Consider the following 14,788-nt stretch of genomic DNA (forward strand, 5'->3'; position numbering starts at 1 on the left):
CCACGTGAGGAGAAAAAGATCAGAAAATGGATGGATGGGTGGCTCTTAATTCTCATTTGTGACGTTTGACGCGACAAGCACTTTGATCAAACAGAAGCTGATCGCGTTGTTCCACGTTTCTTTGACACGCGTGTTCTCATTCTATAGACGTCTAATGCTGCCACCTGCTTGCTACAGTTTATTTATTAAAGCGCGTATGTGAGGTAAATTCAGAAAATGGGAAACCTATTCTATTCGTGTCAGAAGTAGAGTAATTACACATAATACAAATAGAAATACAAAACGGAAAAAAAATGATAAAGTAAATTTTCCGGAGTTAGATTCTGCGACAAACCTGGGAGTGACGTAATTCCGCGACAACTATGACAGAGCTCACCATAGAAAGTGTGTTAATCCAGAAAAAAATTGAGTCGGAAAGCGAAATCTCAAACATAGTTGAGGGGATCCACATATTTGATGAGTTGGAGGAAGAGGAGCTTTTTGGAATTATGTTCGTTGGACTACACACGTTCGAGTCAGATGCTCAGGAGACCGACAATGCTGTGCCTGAACGACCGGGCTCTGACTGGAAACGAGATTGATCGCGGCTGGACGAAATGGTAAAAATATGTAGCGTTATGGCGTTCATCCTGTCTTCTTTTTTAATAGGTTTCTAATTTTTCCGACTAAACATTTTTTCTCGTGGAGAGCAAAAAAAAACTCTTACCTCGTTGACAGTTTCGGCTATCACTTCAAGTAACTTTGAAATCCCTGTGGCAAAGAACACTCGTTCGAAATTTCCTCTATTTGCCAGAACGAAATTGGTCACTCCAGAGTTCAGAGAAATCGAGCTGCTTATATCGGAGTAAATCATTATCACAATATTACAAAAATGATTTTCCCCAAACGCAAAAGTGAAGCGCTTCAAACAGAAAAGGATGTTCAATGGTGTCAAAAGCCTTGAAAAAAAATCTAAAAATACGTAGCTGTCGGTTGTAACATATTTACAATAATCTTAACAAATCAATAATCAGCCACGTATGATCATCATGAACGCTTGTACCCTTAAGAAAAGCTGATTGATATTCATTCACTAAATGTGTTATTCTGCACGAGCATTATTAGCATTACTCTAATATCTCCCCAAAAGAAACGATAAAACTCCACCGTTATTCCATTTCTCCCTGGAGATCTGTCACGATCCGTGCCTCTTCGTTGCAGCAGAGTGGGCGTGGTCGACGGCGCGTTGCCCCGAGACGCGGCCGCGAGCGAGACGCGCTCACGCGACTCCCAGCTGCAACCCATCATCCCCTGATTGCTGACTATTTAAACCCTCGACGCGCACACAGGCGCGTCGGATTATTGACCCAACTTGCTCTCGCCTATGTGCCTTTTGCTATAGTCTTTGCCCAACTTTGCGCCGTGTGTTAATCGTGATTGTTTGTTGCCCTGCTTTGTTTTCTACAGCTACGTTTCGGCTCGCTTTATGTTTTCGATGATTGGACTTAACCTTGCCCTTTTGAGGAAGGGCATTCTCGTTTTCGGTTTTCTTGCGTTGCAAGCTCCTTTTGTTACTCGTTTTGGTTTTCCTGGGGGAAGATTGTTCCCCCAGCGTTTTTCGTTCTCGTCCCCCGACGCCTGTAAGTATAGACCCACTATTATTATTGATAGCAACTTATCTTGCCTATCGCCTGTCCATTGTTTATTGCCGGTCACAATAAATATTGTTTCCACCGCATTTTCCCTTGTTCGCGATTTAAGAATCCACCCACACCGCTTTCTAGCCCCGGCTGGGAAGCGGTCCTCACAAGATCTCCCTTTCGACATCGGTTTAATCGCTTCATCCACTTCTTTTATTCTAAGGTCATCCTCCATACGTTGCTTAAAATGATCAGCAATTTATTTTCTAACAAACTCAACTGTCTGATCAGCAATTTATTTTCTAACAAACTCAACTGTCTGAAAAAACGATAATCCTCTCTTGAAAATTTGGATTTGTGCAAATCAATATAAAATGTTCTTATCTGCTCATTGAACTTGCTTTTGATTATCAATGATAGAATTATTAATCATCAGTCTATGAATTTTAGTTTTTCGGTTTTCTAGGTTAAAGAAATAAGGTATTTTTTCACCTTCTTCCAACCCAACCAACAAGCTCGAGAGCGCATAAATGCCCCTTTAGCTTTTTCCAAATATATATCATCTAATTGGTTTTGCAGACCATATCATTTAGATTGTTCATCTATTGTTAATTCTGTTTTTTGACACAGATTATTTACAGCTTTGATAATAATTTGCTGTTTTCGCTTCTCGCTCTGGAACTGTTTTTGCTTATACTGATATCAAATTTCTCTAATTTTGAATTTAAACCATGCCCATTAACATCAAAGGTGACATTTTCAAATTGTTTCCTTCCTTATCCATTTTTTTGTTTCATTGCAGCACTATTCATGTTCAAGAAGAGTATTATTAAACTTCCATATAGGATTAAAAATATGATGAAATGCATTTCACAATAATGATATTAATATTGAGCAGTGGTCTGTCAGGGGAGATGCTGAAATCTCTTATGTATAGACATTAGTTAAATCCGTAGAGATTAACCAATAATCTATCCTTGAACACTGTCCATTATTGGCAGAGTTATACATTTACTTGCTTGTAAGAATATTTTTCATTCTCCAACAATCAAGATCCTCTTAGACAGAAAATCAACCAAAATGTTGTCAAAATTGTGGCATTGTCCTCCTGAAGGAAGTCGATCTAACAAATGATCAGGGACCAAAATATCTCCTTCCACTATGACTTTATCAGTAATAAAAGTTACTTTACAACTTTCGAATAGCCCACTCAAGGATTGCTAATATTGCTTGTTTTGAGTTCTTTTGTTGTAACGATACACACATACCAAAATAAAATTAACTCCATCAACTCAATGTCGCCTGTGGTGAATTACGTTCAATGTCAGTGTCCACAGAATGAGTTTCTTGTAAAAAAAAAAAAAAAATAGTTGCTCTTTTGCTCCTTTCAAAAGAAAAAAATGCCTGTTTCATTTTGTCTTTTAATTTTTTGTCGAGAGAAAGTTGCTGGTGCCGACTGCGGCTCTCGGCGTCACACTGCAGCTCAATGAGCTCCAGCTGTAAATGGGCTGGAATGTTGTCTGTGTCCATGGAGAAAGGTGATGAAAAAAAGAGATATCCTTTTCAATAGCTGCAAAATCCCGAAAGCGTCGTATGAACTCTTCAGCCAAAGATTTCACATCTGATGCGTACCTCTTCGTTTGCGCGCTGATATTGCTCTCAGTCAACTTTCCTTTTTTCTTTTATTGTCCCCATTTTAGAAATTGGGGGTAAAGGTCACCCGGGGTGATGTCGCGTAGTGATACAGCCACTAGTGGGCAAATTAGGTACAGCAATAAGGAAGAGAGCGTACTAAATACTGTATATGTGCGGGCCAGAATGTATTAACTTTATTACAGAGGCTGCGGGCCAGATGAAGTTTGACCCCGGGCCGCATTTGGCCGGACTTTGGACATGTCTGCTTTAGTGTGTGGACGGCTTTTTCTGCTTGTCAATTTGACTGCGTGCAGTGTGGACTAGACGTGACATAACAAAACTCATACTACTCTGCAAACCTTTGCCATTCCATGCTACTAAAACATTGTCCATTATCATGCTTCTGAGTAATGCCATTTCTGGAAAGTTAGAGGAGCAATCCACAATTACCAGACAGTCCTTACCCTTAAGCTTAAACAAGTCCATCCCTACCTCATGCCAAGGGGACATGTGCATTTCTGGTATGACCTTTGGCTTTTTGCTTTGTTTTACTTCTGTGTGTTGGGCACGTTTCACTACGAATGTTTCAATGTCTTTATTTAGTCTGGGACAGTAAATAGATACTTTATTGATCCTATTCAGGAAATGATGCTGTTGTAGCAGCACACACAGACAGCAACATTCATTTAACAACTAAGCCTGCTTTTTAAATAATTGTTTTCAGGCTGTTCTGATCAGCTGCACGCATACCTTCTCCCCAACAGACTACAGCAAAGAATAGGGCACCGCCGACGACTATGTGATAGACCCAAGCAAGGTTGAGCCAATGTTGAATGACAGCAGTCTCCATAAAAAGTAGACTAGTCTTTGGCCTTTGCGCTCCACAAAATCCATGTGTCTCTTCCAATCTAGTCTTTCATCAAGATGCACACTCAGGTATCTACGGTTAGATACCACTTGCACTTTGGTGCCCCCGATCGTGATGGGTATTGGTTGAGCTCCTTTTCTCCCTCTCCTGAAATCCACAATCTTCTCCTTAGTCTTTCCGATTCGAAGGATGAGTAGACCTACTTTCTTGCTCTCCTTTAACAATTTTCAATCCCGAGTTTCAATCCATACTTTCGTATGTGCTCCATGACTTTATAAAGTCTCCGGTTGTGCTCTGGGAGAGTCGAGCCCCATATATTGACGTCATCTTGACTCCCTCAAAGCCTTCAATGATTTGTCCCATTGCTCTGTAGAATATTTCCAGCGCAAATCTTTGATCTTATTACTCTGAAAAAGGTATGAGAAACAAGATTACAGTTGGAATATGTGTATTTTGATGGGATGTTGTGTGATGTTGCTATATAGCCCATGTTTTCATTGTAAGGTGAGAAGTGCCTGTTATGTTCCAAAGAGCTGGGATACAACAACAACACTTATAATATAACCATTAGTGGAATTAGTTAAAGCAATGATTGCCTCAGACAATTTAGTGACATACGGTATTATGTAAAAGAGCCACCAATCACCAAGCGGTTATGTATTATCAAGCGGCTTTCAGTCGTGCATATACAGTACACCTATAACTCTAAAACCCTTGGGCAAATAGCAGTACAGGGGAGTTTAGTGATTGGAAATAGGCTAATTTCAAATTAGTCACTGTCTGATTTGCAGGTTTATTTGGATTTGAAAGTACCTTATTTGCTTGTGTGAGTGCCATAATCACCTTTTGCACTGCCAGTCACGCCTGCTTCAGTAAAAGCCTGCGTGAACTTAAATTACACACATGAAATTACGACATAGAATTAACGTTAGACATATCTCCAGCCAGCCAGTAGTGGTAGAGTGGTATAGGCATTTGTCTGGCGCCCACAAAATTGTGGGCTCTCACGCTTTTTGATGCTTTGAACCTGAGCTATATTGAGTAAAATTTATATAGACTTAATTACAAAAAAAAATCTCAAAGGGCTTCACATACCCACAGTTGACATCCCCAGATCTTAACTCCCAGGAGGGCAACCCCATCTGCAGAAAAGTGAGAAACCTTGAGAAGGCTCCACAGATGGATGCCGAGTGGGCAACATTTGACACACAGTATGTTATACAATGTTAGTTGAAATAATGTGAGAGTCAATCAAATGGAGCGCTGCATGAAGATTTCAGTGGAGCGGGTCCTCGCCCAGTTGATCAAAGCTGTAATCTCCATAGCAACACCTCCATGGACATGGTCAGCCGCAGATCTTGTACCGGTCAGTTGCTATCGAATCGAAACAGCGACTTCCAAATTGGTCACCATCACCTAATTCCCAACTGGGGGCAGAAAAGAGAACAGAAGCGACAAACAGGCCAACAAATAATTCAACTAAATGTTGAATTATGTGAATCAGTAAATCAGAGTATTTAGGTTTTAAAGGTGCTACTGAGTCAAGCACATTCAACAGAGCAGCATTGAAATCGTTTGTGAGATTATCAATCGAACAATATAACTAGGAAAAGAAGCGGTTGCCAGAGGCAGTAGCTCAAAGAGCTGATATTGCGGCTGCCATAGCTTTGATTGTGGTCAGAAAGATGCCAATAAGCCAGGACTTCAAACTTAATTATGTAACTGTCTGATATAGCAGTAGTATGTGGTAATACCGTTACATTTGAGGATGCTAATCCTCAGGTTAGTACCAAATAGGGCTGTCGCAAATGATTATTTTGGTAGTCAACTGATCACCAACAGTAGTCACGATTGGTTGACTAATTAGATCATAGGTAAATTGTGGCATGTGGCAGATGCTCATATATAACCATAATTAGTTTACAGCTTGAATTCATTGAGGTGTGTAGAAATTAATAAAAAGATACAACATTCAACTTTGATTCAACTTTGTAGCATGTACCAGCATTTCCGAGATGTTTATAAATGATGGTGCAGTTTAGACTGAAGGCAATATTGCGGCCTTAAAATTTGCAGTAATTGTAATTGTTTAGTGCATTTTAAAATTGAACCAAAAGTATATACTGTGCAGAGTTGTACTAATACTACAAAACTACGAGTAAAAAAAAAAAATATTACAGATTTGACTCTTTATGGGCACCAAGCCTTTTTACAAATGTAAAATGAGTCGCGTAATCATGTACTATGTTCTCTCTACTCGACAAATATGTATGGATGGATATGAAAAAAAGACTGGTCCCGAAAACCCTCTTTTCTTTAATACAATGAATGAGAAAACCTGCAGACTCAAATACTGCATTTCCCTCCACCCTTTCCATGTCAATTTCATGTCATAATGAGTGTAATCCTAATGAAAATTTTGCACAAGAAAACTCTTCCTTGCATGCAGATATACTTTGTGTCCACTTGATGGTGCCAGAGGGGATTTGCACCACATTTGAGGCTCCGACACGAGTCAAACCATTTGCATGGAAAGCCTCAATCCTTCTAGGAGTTTCACCTCTGCATCACTACTTTCTGGCGGCTTCAAATTCATGTCGGCTATCCCGGCAGTTCTTATTCCACACCATTCACACAGTGCTGAACTAAACTCAGCAACAACCAGTGGTAATACTAAGAACAATCCGAAGAGCATGAAGCATAATACACCAGCCCCATGAAAGATTTTAGTTGACAGTTGTCATCTGCGCTCCGCGTCTAGATTTTCACATTTTTACATTCCATCCCTTCTAGACTTAACAATTTCAAAAGCTAAATGTGAGTGACTGCAATTAACTCAACTGTAGATGTCTAAAACACCTTTCTGACTAGCTGTAATTATCATTTAAATAGTTGGAATTTTCCTTTTGGTTACCTAACAGAATGGCAATTTGTCCGAACGACACAGATGTCTGCCATTTCTCTGCAGTCATTTCCCCAACAGTACATTTTCGCCCTTCATGTGGGTGGGTTTACTCTATCCTGTCCACTTGTTGGTGATGGAGCGCAAATCTCCTGCAAGGCTCGTTTACTAAGGTCTGCACAAACACGCGACGTCAACACTACAACGCCTTATTGCCACACGAAGAAATAGTTAAGTTAGCATTGGTGACTATAATTGGCTGCCGGCAACTGCAGCATACTCACTGCATGAAAGAAATGGGTGCTGTTAAGCCATTACTGTTGGACAAGTGGAATCACTCCAGTACCAAAGCAGGCTCACCAGTTTTCTGAAGCTAAGCCACGATTAGTTGGTAACTGAGGCCTGAACAACTGTGATGTCATTTTCGGTTTTACGACTTAACTCCTATTCCACAAACACCATCAATCAAAATTGTGTTTAGACCAGTGGTGCTGCATAGAACATATTATTGGAAAGAAAATTTTCACTTCCCAAGAGTTCACTTACCCTTGAAATGAAACTGAACTGCAGCAGTAGTACATCCAACGAATTCCAGAATCAGCAAACTGATTATTGCCACAATGACAGAGGAATAAACGCATGTCAGTAAGGAATTTAATGCTACGAAGAACACAGTTTACATATTGTAATGTAATACAGTTATAATACAGTGTAACTACTGTATTTAAAAACACTTACCTGAATAATTTTATGAACATTAATCTCAGTACCAATAGAGCAGGGGTCTCAAAACTCCGGTCCTCGAGGGCTGCTTTCCTGTGTAGCGTATATGCTACATGTGGACCACTGATCAACGTCTGAGAGACAAGAGCCAGCCAGACCGCATCTAGCTTGAGTACTAGTACCTCACCCACCACCACGCACATGGCAGGTGAAGCCGTGAAAATCCCGCTTTCGGGAGCACACGCTGAGGCCACGAGGTCTGCTCCGCTCCATCCTTGATCGCACAAGGTCACGTGAGACCCCACCAAGAGTGACCCAATAGTTGTTACGTCTGTTTTAGATGTTTCCCACAGTCAACACCCCTGATTAAAATGATCAGCTCATCACCAAGTTCTGCAGCGGCCTGATTACGACCCTTATCATTTGAATCAGGTGTGCTGCTGGAGGAAAAACCTAAAACATGCAGGAAAGCGTCCCTCCTGGACTAAGGTTTGAGACCCTTGCTCTAGAGGGAAGGCATGTACCACACTTTATTGAATCACTGGTCAAGTAGTAAGATGTTGATTAGTTAATTCCACTTGAAACAAAAGTTGTTTTAATTGTATAAATTATCCTACTTTTGTCGGCAGCCTGAGGGGCAGACCCGGCTTGTCATCGTGATAGCTATCCTGGTGACTGTTCTGTTGGCCATTTCTGTCCTGTTGCCGTTGATCTTGATGAAAGGCCAAAACAATGGGACAGCTGAAAACCACATGTCCAAGCAAGACCAGGTAAGACCCGCGTCGTTACTAGCAGTGCTGGGATGTAGCCAAGTATCAACCAAGTTGTCTCCGTTGAACTTCAGTGGATGACCATGACCAGAATGACTGACGTGTGCGTGAGAAAACTAACTAGTTCAGTTATGATGAGCAACTAACCTCCGCATTTCCCCATTGATTGCACACTAGTAGACAGCCGCAAGTCTCACCCTGCAAACTCATGATGAAAAGCTTGTTGCTTGAATGCTTTTTTTAAATAGTAACCAGGGTGAGGTAGGAAATTAGTTGTTAAACAATATAGAAAGTTTCATAGAGAAGCGTAATTTTCTCACTGATCATCAGTATGGATTCAAATAACCGGTCAACATCACAAGCTTTAGTTGAATTTAATAGAAGAAATCAGAACTTGTATAGATAAAAATAAGTATGTCATTGGAATATTTCTGTATCCAAAAAAACATTTGAAACAATAAACCAGGGGTCCTCAATCCTGTTCCTCGAGGGCCGGTGTCCTGCAGGTTTTCCATCTCTGCAGCAGATTCAAGTGATCAGATAATCAGCAAGGTCTGCAGAAGCTAGATAATGATCGTTCAGGTGTGTTTCACCAGGTAGTGATGGAAAACGAGCAGGACTCCAGCCCCCGGGGAACAGGATTGAAGACCCCAGCAATAAACCATGAAATATTAATCAATACATGAGAACAATATGGGATTAGGGGGTTGCCACTGGACTGGGTGAGAAGTACTTAAAAAAACAGGAAGCAAATGTGCGTGCGTGGGGGTGTGCGCGTGTGTGTGTGTGCGTGCATGTGTGTGTATATACAAATTGCATTCTTGCAGATTGGTCAACCCACGGAGCTGGTTGGAGGTGTCAATGTTGGCACCAAAATCACCATCAAAGGGCAAGTCAATTGGAAACCAAAATGGTACGAGGCCACATCCCCCAATATATAAGGCAATGTCCCCGATTACATGTTTGCGCTTTTGTGTTGCAGGTTTGCCATCCAGCTGTTGATGCGCGATGGCCAAAGTATCGCGCTGCAGCTGAACCCTCGCTTCAACTGGAATGGCGATGTGAACGTGTTTGTGTTTAATTCCTTCCTGTCTGGATCCTGGGGTGAGGAGGAGCGCCAGATCAACTACTTCCCCTTTTCACCCGGGCGCGACTTTGAGGTTACATGCATCACTGACATTATACACACACCTCAATTACAACAAATAAATGTGTATTAGACATGGCTATGGAGAATTCTGCATCAACCAAATAGGCTAGATTTTGAGGAGGAGCCACTTCTCCAGAGGTGTCTTCCTGCACCCGAGTTCATCAAACAGCATTAGAACATGTTCTGTGACGCGTACCATGTGTGGCGTTTATAAACAGGGAAATCTTAATACTCAAAGGAACATAACATGACAACCCATTTGCCAAAGCCACAAGCAATTAATGACAACACCTAACAATACAACATAGGTCGTCGAATAATTCTAAGGTACAAAGACGAAACGTTTGGGAGTGTACTTGGCCTTCGGGTATATACCACATTTTGTATGAGCAGATTACTGTGGCGGGCCGTGCAATTCACACGCAGGCCTTCAGTGAAGTCCGACTTAGTCCGACTAGAATAAACACCTGACACAACGGCTGGAGAAATAATATACGGAAAGAAACTCACACACGACAGAGTGAGTGTTGGACGATCTTGCTTCTCTTGAAAGGTCCATCTAGAAAACGGCCTCGCAAGTGTATCTGCGATTAAATTCCCTCCTTCTGTCATTGTGGTTTAAAAAAAAACAAGAATACAATTTAGATTTTCAAACGGTCTCCAGTTATGACTTTCTGGTGTGTTGATTCCGCATAGCGTGACCCCCTCGCGAGTGAGTATCCAATCACAAGACGCATTCACCACCTTCAACGTAAGGCCTGCGAGAAAGCCTTACTGTCATCTATTCACGATATGATCAACTATCACAACCGTCTATTAACTGTAAATGTCCCCCCGCCCCTTCACTCACACATAACAGGCGCCCGCACGATTACGTCTGAAGGCCTCGGATGAATAGTGCGTGCTACTGGTCTTGTGAAATCTGCCTGGCAACATGAGCTAGCTCAATTCTGATTGGATAAAAACTCCAACCTCCAAATTCAACACTACGATATGACATCAACGAGAAGAATATTATGATTTCTTGATTATGTTAGGCCAGCAGAGAGGGCCCTGAACGTCCACCACTGATAGATTGACTTTGAAATGGGCACGACGGAGAACGAGTAGTTACCACGTCGGCTTCACAGGTTCGGGTTCGAATCTTGACTACAACCTTCCTGTGTGAAGTTGGCATGTTCCTCCCACATGCCAAATCATGTCAGCTTCAGTGAAGATCAGCAAATTGTCAGGGTGTAGAGATATAAAATGTATGTTTACTGGTTGATCTTTCAGCCGCCAAGTTGCTCACCACTGCTGTCTTGTCATTCAGATCATCATCTGGTGTGGCGCTGATGCTTTCCGTGTGACTGTCAACAATGGTGACCACCTGTCCTACCCCTACAGAGCCGACATAAAAAAGATCATGCATGTGAGAATGATAGGTGATGTGAAGAAGTTAGACATCAGTAAGATTTGACATGTCAATATTGGAACTTTTGTCTGCCTACTGTTCTAATGTAATGATGTAAAATGACAGTTATGCATTTCATGCTGCAGCTTGAGAGAATGTATTGAGTGAACAAGATTGAAGCTCCAGCTAATTTTCTTCAGATTGATTTAATTTTCTTCAGGTTTTACTGTAATTTCTCCATTTTAGTCTAATAAACAGCACTGCAAAAGTATGTTGTGTCTTGGGATGAGCGAGTTCCAATACCAGCCTTAATTTCACAATTTTATTTTAAAATAGAAACACCAAAAGTTTAATACAATACTAGATATTCTGGATTATTGTCTGGAACGAGTATGGAAAAGTAAAAAAACAATGCGATTTTCAACTTTTAATTCTAAAACAAAAAGAATATAGTATAGAGTACGAGGGACAAATGGAAATACGGCTCATGTATTTGCTTTGGATTTCTCGAAGTTGTCACCGATACCATTTTTCCCCGGGACAACAGCATGGTGTCTGAAGACCTGTTGGAGTTGAGTCACCGTGGAAATGAGAAGTAGTTAGTAAATGAGCCTAAAAAATCCACTGCGTGTTTGTTTTTTGTACTCAAGAAGAAAAGGGTCAAATAAAGACTCAACAACTGATAGAGTTCCGATATTTAGTTTCTTCAATTTCTGGAGTTCAGGAAATACAGTGAACTCTCGCTACTTCGCGGTTCACCTTTCGCGGGATCAGTGCTTCGCAGGTCTAAAAAATTTTCGGGGGCACTGTAGTTTCGCCGAGCGGCACAACGGGGCGCTGGAGTGGTTAGACGGCCGGCGTGTGCCGAAGAGGAGAGTGGACGAAGAAGAGCACGTTCCCCCGGGCACGATTTGGGGCGACGTTTCGCGCGGTTCGCACCGTACCAGAGCTCCGGAGGAGGCCGGCCGGCGGGCGTGGCAGTTAAGCCGAAGAGGAGCACCTCCCGCCCGGGCACGGGCGTTGTCAAACGGCCGCTAAGTTTAACCGAATGGAAGCTCCGGAGGAGGAGGGCATGCTCGCGTCACAGTTAAGCCGAAGAGGAGCACCTCTTCCGCCTAGGGCACGAGCGGGGCGAAATGAAACCGAGTTCAACCGAACGGAGACACGCTTCGGGGGAGCAGGTTCGGCGTGCGTGACAATTAAGCCGAAGAGGAGCACCTCTTCCGCCTGGGCACGAGCGGAGCGCGAGGCTGTCAGTTATGAATGAATGAATGAATAAAAGAATGCCACCTTTCATTTCACTGTCATGATACGTGCCTGTCATGCCGCGTGTTTTTGTTTTTTCAGCTGCGTGGGCGTTCCTCCAGCGATCGTCTCGCGCCATGCCGTCAGCTGCTGCGAGACGTGCCCACCAGCCCCGCACCGGATTCCCATTCACTCACTGATTACACTCACTATATAATCCACCTACACTGACTACCTGGCGTCGGATTGTTATCCTACTTGCTCATGCTCCCGTACTTCGATCGTTATGTGTTTCTTCTTGTCGCGTTTTTCTTTCATGTCGTTATCAGCTACAGCTCGGCTCGTTTTCTGTTCTCTTTTTCTGTCGATGATTGGTCTCTTATACTTCCGTGGTAAGCAATCTTCGTTAGTCATTCCTTGCCTTTTGCAAGCGTTTTTCGTTCTATAGTTATTCCCTTTTCCTGGTGCGAGTGTTCGACCAGCGCTTTACGTTCTTTCCGCCGATAGATTGGTATTATATATATTATAGCCGATAGACCCTCATAGTCCTAGATTGTAATTGGATACTGACTATATTGTGATTATAAGAAATATCTTTGTATCACCACCTTTTTTCCCGTGTCTGCGTTTGGAGAGTCCTGCTCAATCCTCCAGCTCTGCTGGAGGATCATAACATTCACAGGGCACATCGGACGGCGTACCAGCAGGTAAAAGTCGAAGTAATTAAATAAACACAAAAAGAAGTAATTGAATAAATACAAAAATAATGGCTGGGGAATAAAAAAATAAGTTTTAATAATAATTTTTTTTTTTTGTGATAACATGAATTTCACTCTCTCTCTCTCTACCCGTATATATATATATATATATATATAAATATATATATATATATTTTTTTGTAAGCATTTTTGAAGGTGCGCCGCTACTTCGCGGATTTTCAGTTTTCGCGGGTGGTCTCGGTCCCCATTAAGCGCGATAACCGAGGGTTCACTGTAGTACAAAGACAGATATCTGGGCGGCTTTTTCTTAATCTCACGAGAAACTACTCAGGCGAAAAATGTGCGCCATCTTTCAGCCCAGCTTTAGTTTTTATAGGAGTTCATGTGTAATGTAGGTTGAATCGGTTGAATTGGTCGTCCTCGCTCCCTCCCACGGCACGGGTCCACGTCCAAAGAAAGGTCCTCTCCAGGTTAGTCATCGTCTGGATGGTTGATTCCCGTCTCGTCCCCAAGACTGGCACGCCAAGGCTGGCCATCTCCGGCGGGCAGTCTCTCCGTCTGTTATGCATATTATTGCAAGCAAGAAACATCACAGGTTTAGACAGAAGCTGGAATAGGCTCCAGCATCCCCGGAACCCTGTGCAGGATAAGCGGTGTGGATGATGACTTTTGCTTTTGGTGATATGGGTAGAGTAATATACATGGTTCGAATTCTTTAGGGTATTTTGTTGGTAAATGTTTTTCATCGACAAAATTAACCTCATCCATAATAAGTGATTGATCATCGGAGGCACGGTGGACGACTGGTTAGCGCGAAGGCCTCACAGTGCAGGGTTCGATTCTGGCTCTGGCCTTCCTGTGTGGCGTTTGCATGTTTTCCCCGTGCCTGATTACTCCCACATTCCGAAAACATGCATGGCAGGTTGATTGGGCACTCTAAATTGCCCCTAGGTGTCGGTGTGAGTGCAGATGTTTGTTTGTCGTCGTGTGCCCTGCAATTGGCTGGCAACCAGTTCAGGGTGTACCCCGCCTTCTGCCCAAAGATAGCTGACCCTCGTGACCCTAGTGAGGAGAAGCGGTTGAGATAATGGATGGATGGAATCATCAGTATTCTTTGATTATAAATCAACATTCATTTTACCACATTTACCATAGCTCGTGGTATAGCTCGAATTACCACATAGTTGTTCAGTAATCAAATTTAACAACTAAGGCTCTGTCAGGTTTAAATGCCCATTTTGGGAGGGCTTACTGAAATAACTTACTAAATGTAACGGCCGAAATAAAACGCTAGCTGAATGGCCAGGAGGAACCAGACACCGTTGTTCATTTTCACCGCCGGCGGGGGAAAAGAGTGGGACAGAGAGGCCGCGAGCAGGCTGCTGCTCGCGGCCGCCCCATGCAACTCCCCTCCCTCCTCTTCTCACCGGCTCGGCTTTTATTAGTTTGACTCAAGAATCACATGAAATTAGAATACAATGAAGGTCTGTTTAGCCTAAACTAAATCACCAGAATACAGGAGATTAATTAACAATGGTGGTCTGTTTTAGACTAAACTAATCAGCAGAAGACAGAAAACATCAATAACTAATCATCAGTAACTCTAGCAGGCAGAGAATCACAACTCACAGTGTAAAGGTCAGTTTAACTATACACATCATCAGGATACAGTGTCTGTGTGCGTGTGTGCTAAAATAATAAGTAAGTGTCTATGTGTGTGTGTTTAAACATGAATGAGTGTCTACATGATTATAAATACACAAA

The 14,788-nt window shown here is 42.3% G+C and overlaps 1 protein-coding gene across 1 annotated transcript; it reads left to right on the plus strand.

Annotated features, from left to right (window-relative positions):
* The first annotated feature begins 1,297 nt into the window (after positions 1-1,297).
* LOC148340855 (galectin-8-like) lies at positions 1,298-11,191 on the plus strand. Its single transcript, XM_088292164.1, has 5 exons — positions 1,298-1,619; positions 8,377-8,517; positions 9,345-9,430; positions 9,500-9,677; positions 10,980-11,191. The coding sequence occupies exons 2-5, from the start codon at positions 8,464-8,466 to the stop codon at positions 11,124-11,126; spliced, it is 465 nt and encodes a 154-aa protein (XP_088148290.1). The 5' UTR covers positions 1,298-1,619; positions 8,377-8,463; the 3' UTR covers positions 11,127-11,191.
* The last annotated feature ends 3,597 nt before the right edge of the window (positions 11,192-14,788 follow it).

Source organism: Idiotropiscis lumnitzeri, chromosome 3 (genome assembly GCF_059441095.1).
Source record: "Idiotropiscis lumnitzeri isolate Australia: NSW breed Sydney's pygmy pipehorse chromosome 3, RoL_Ilum_1.0, whole genome shotgun sequence".
NCBI lineage: Eukaryota > Metazoa > Chordata > Actinopteri > Syngnathiformes > Syngnathidae > Idiotropiscis > Idiotropiscis lumnitzeri.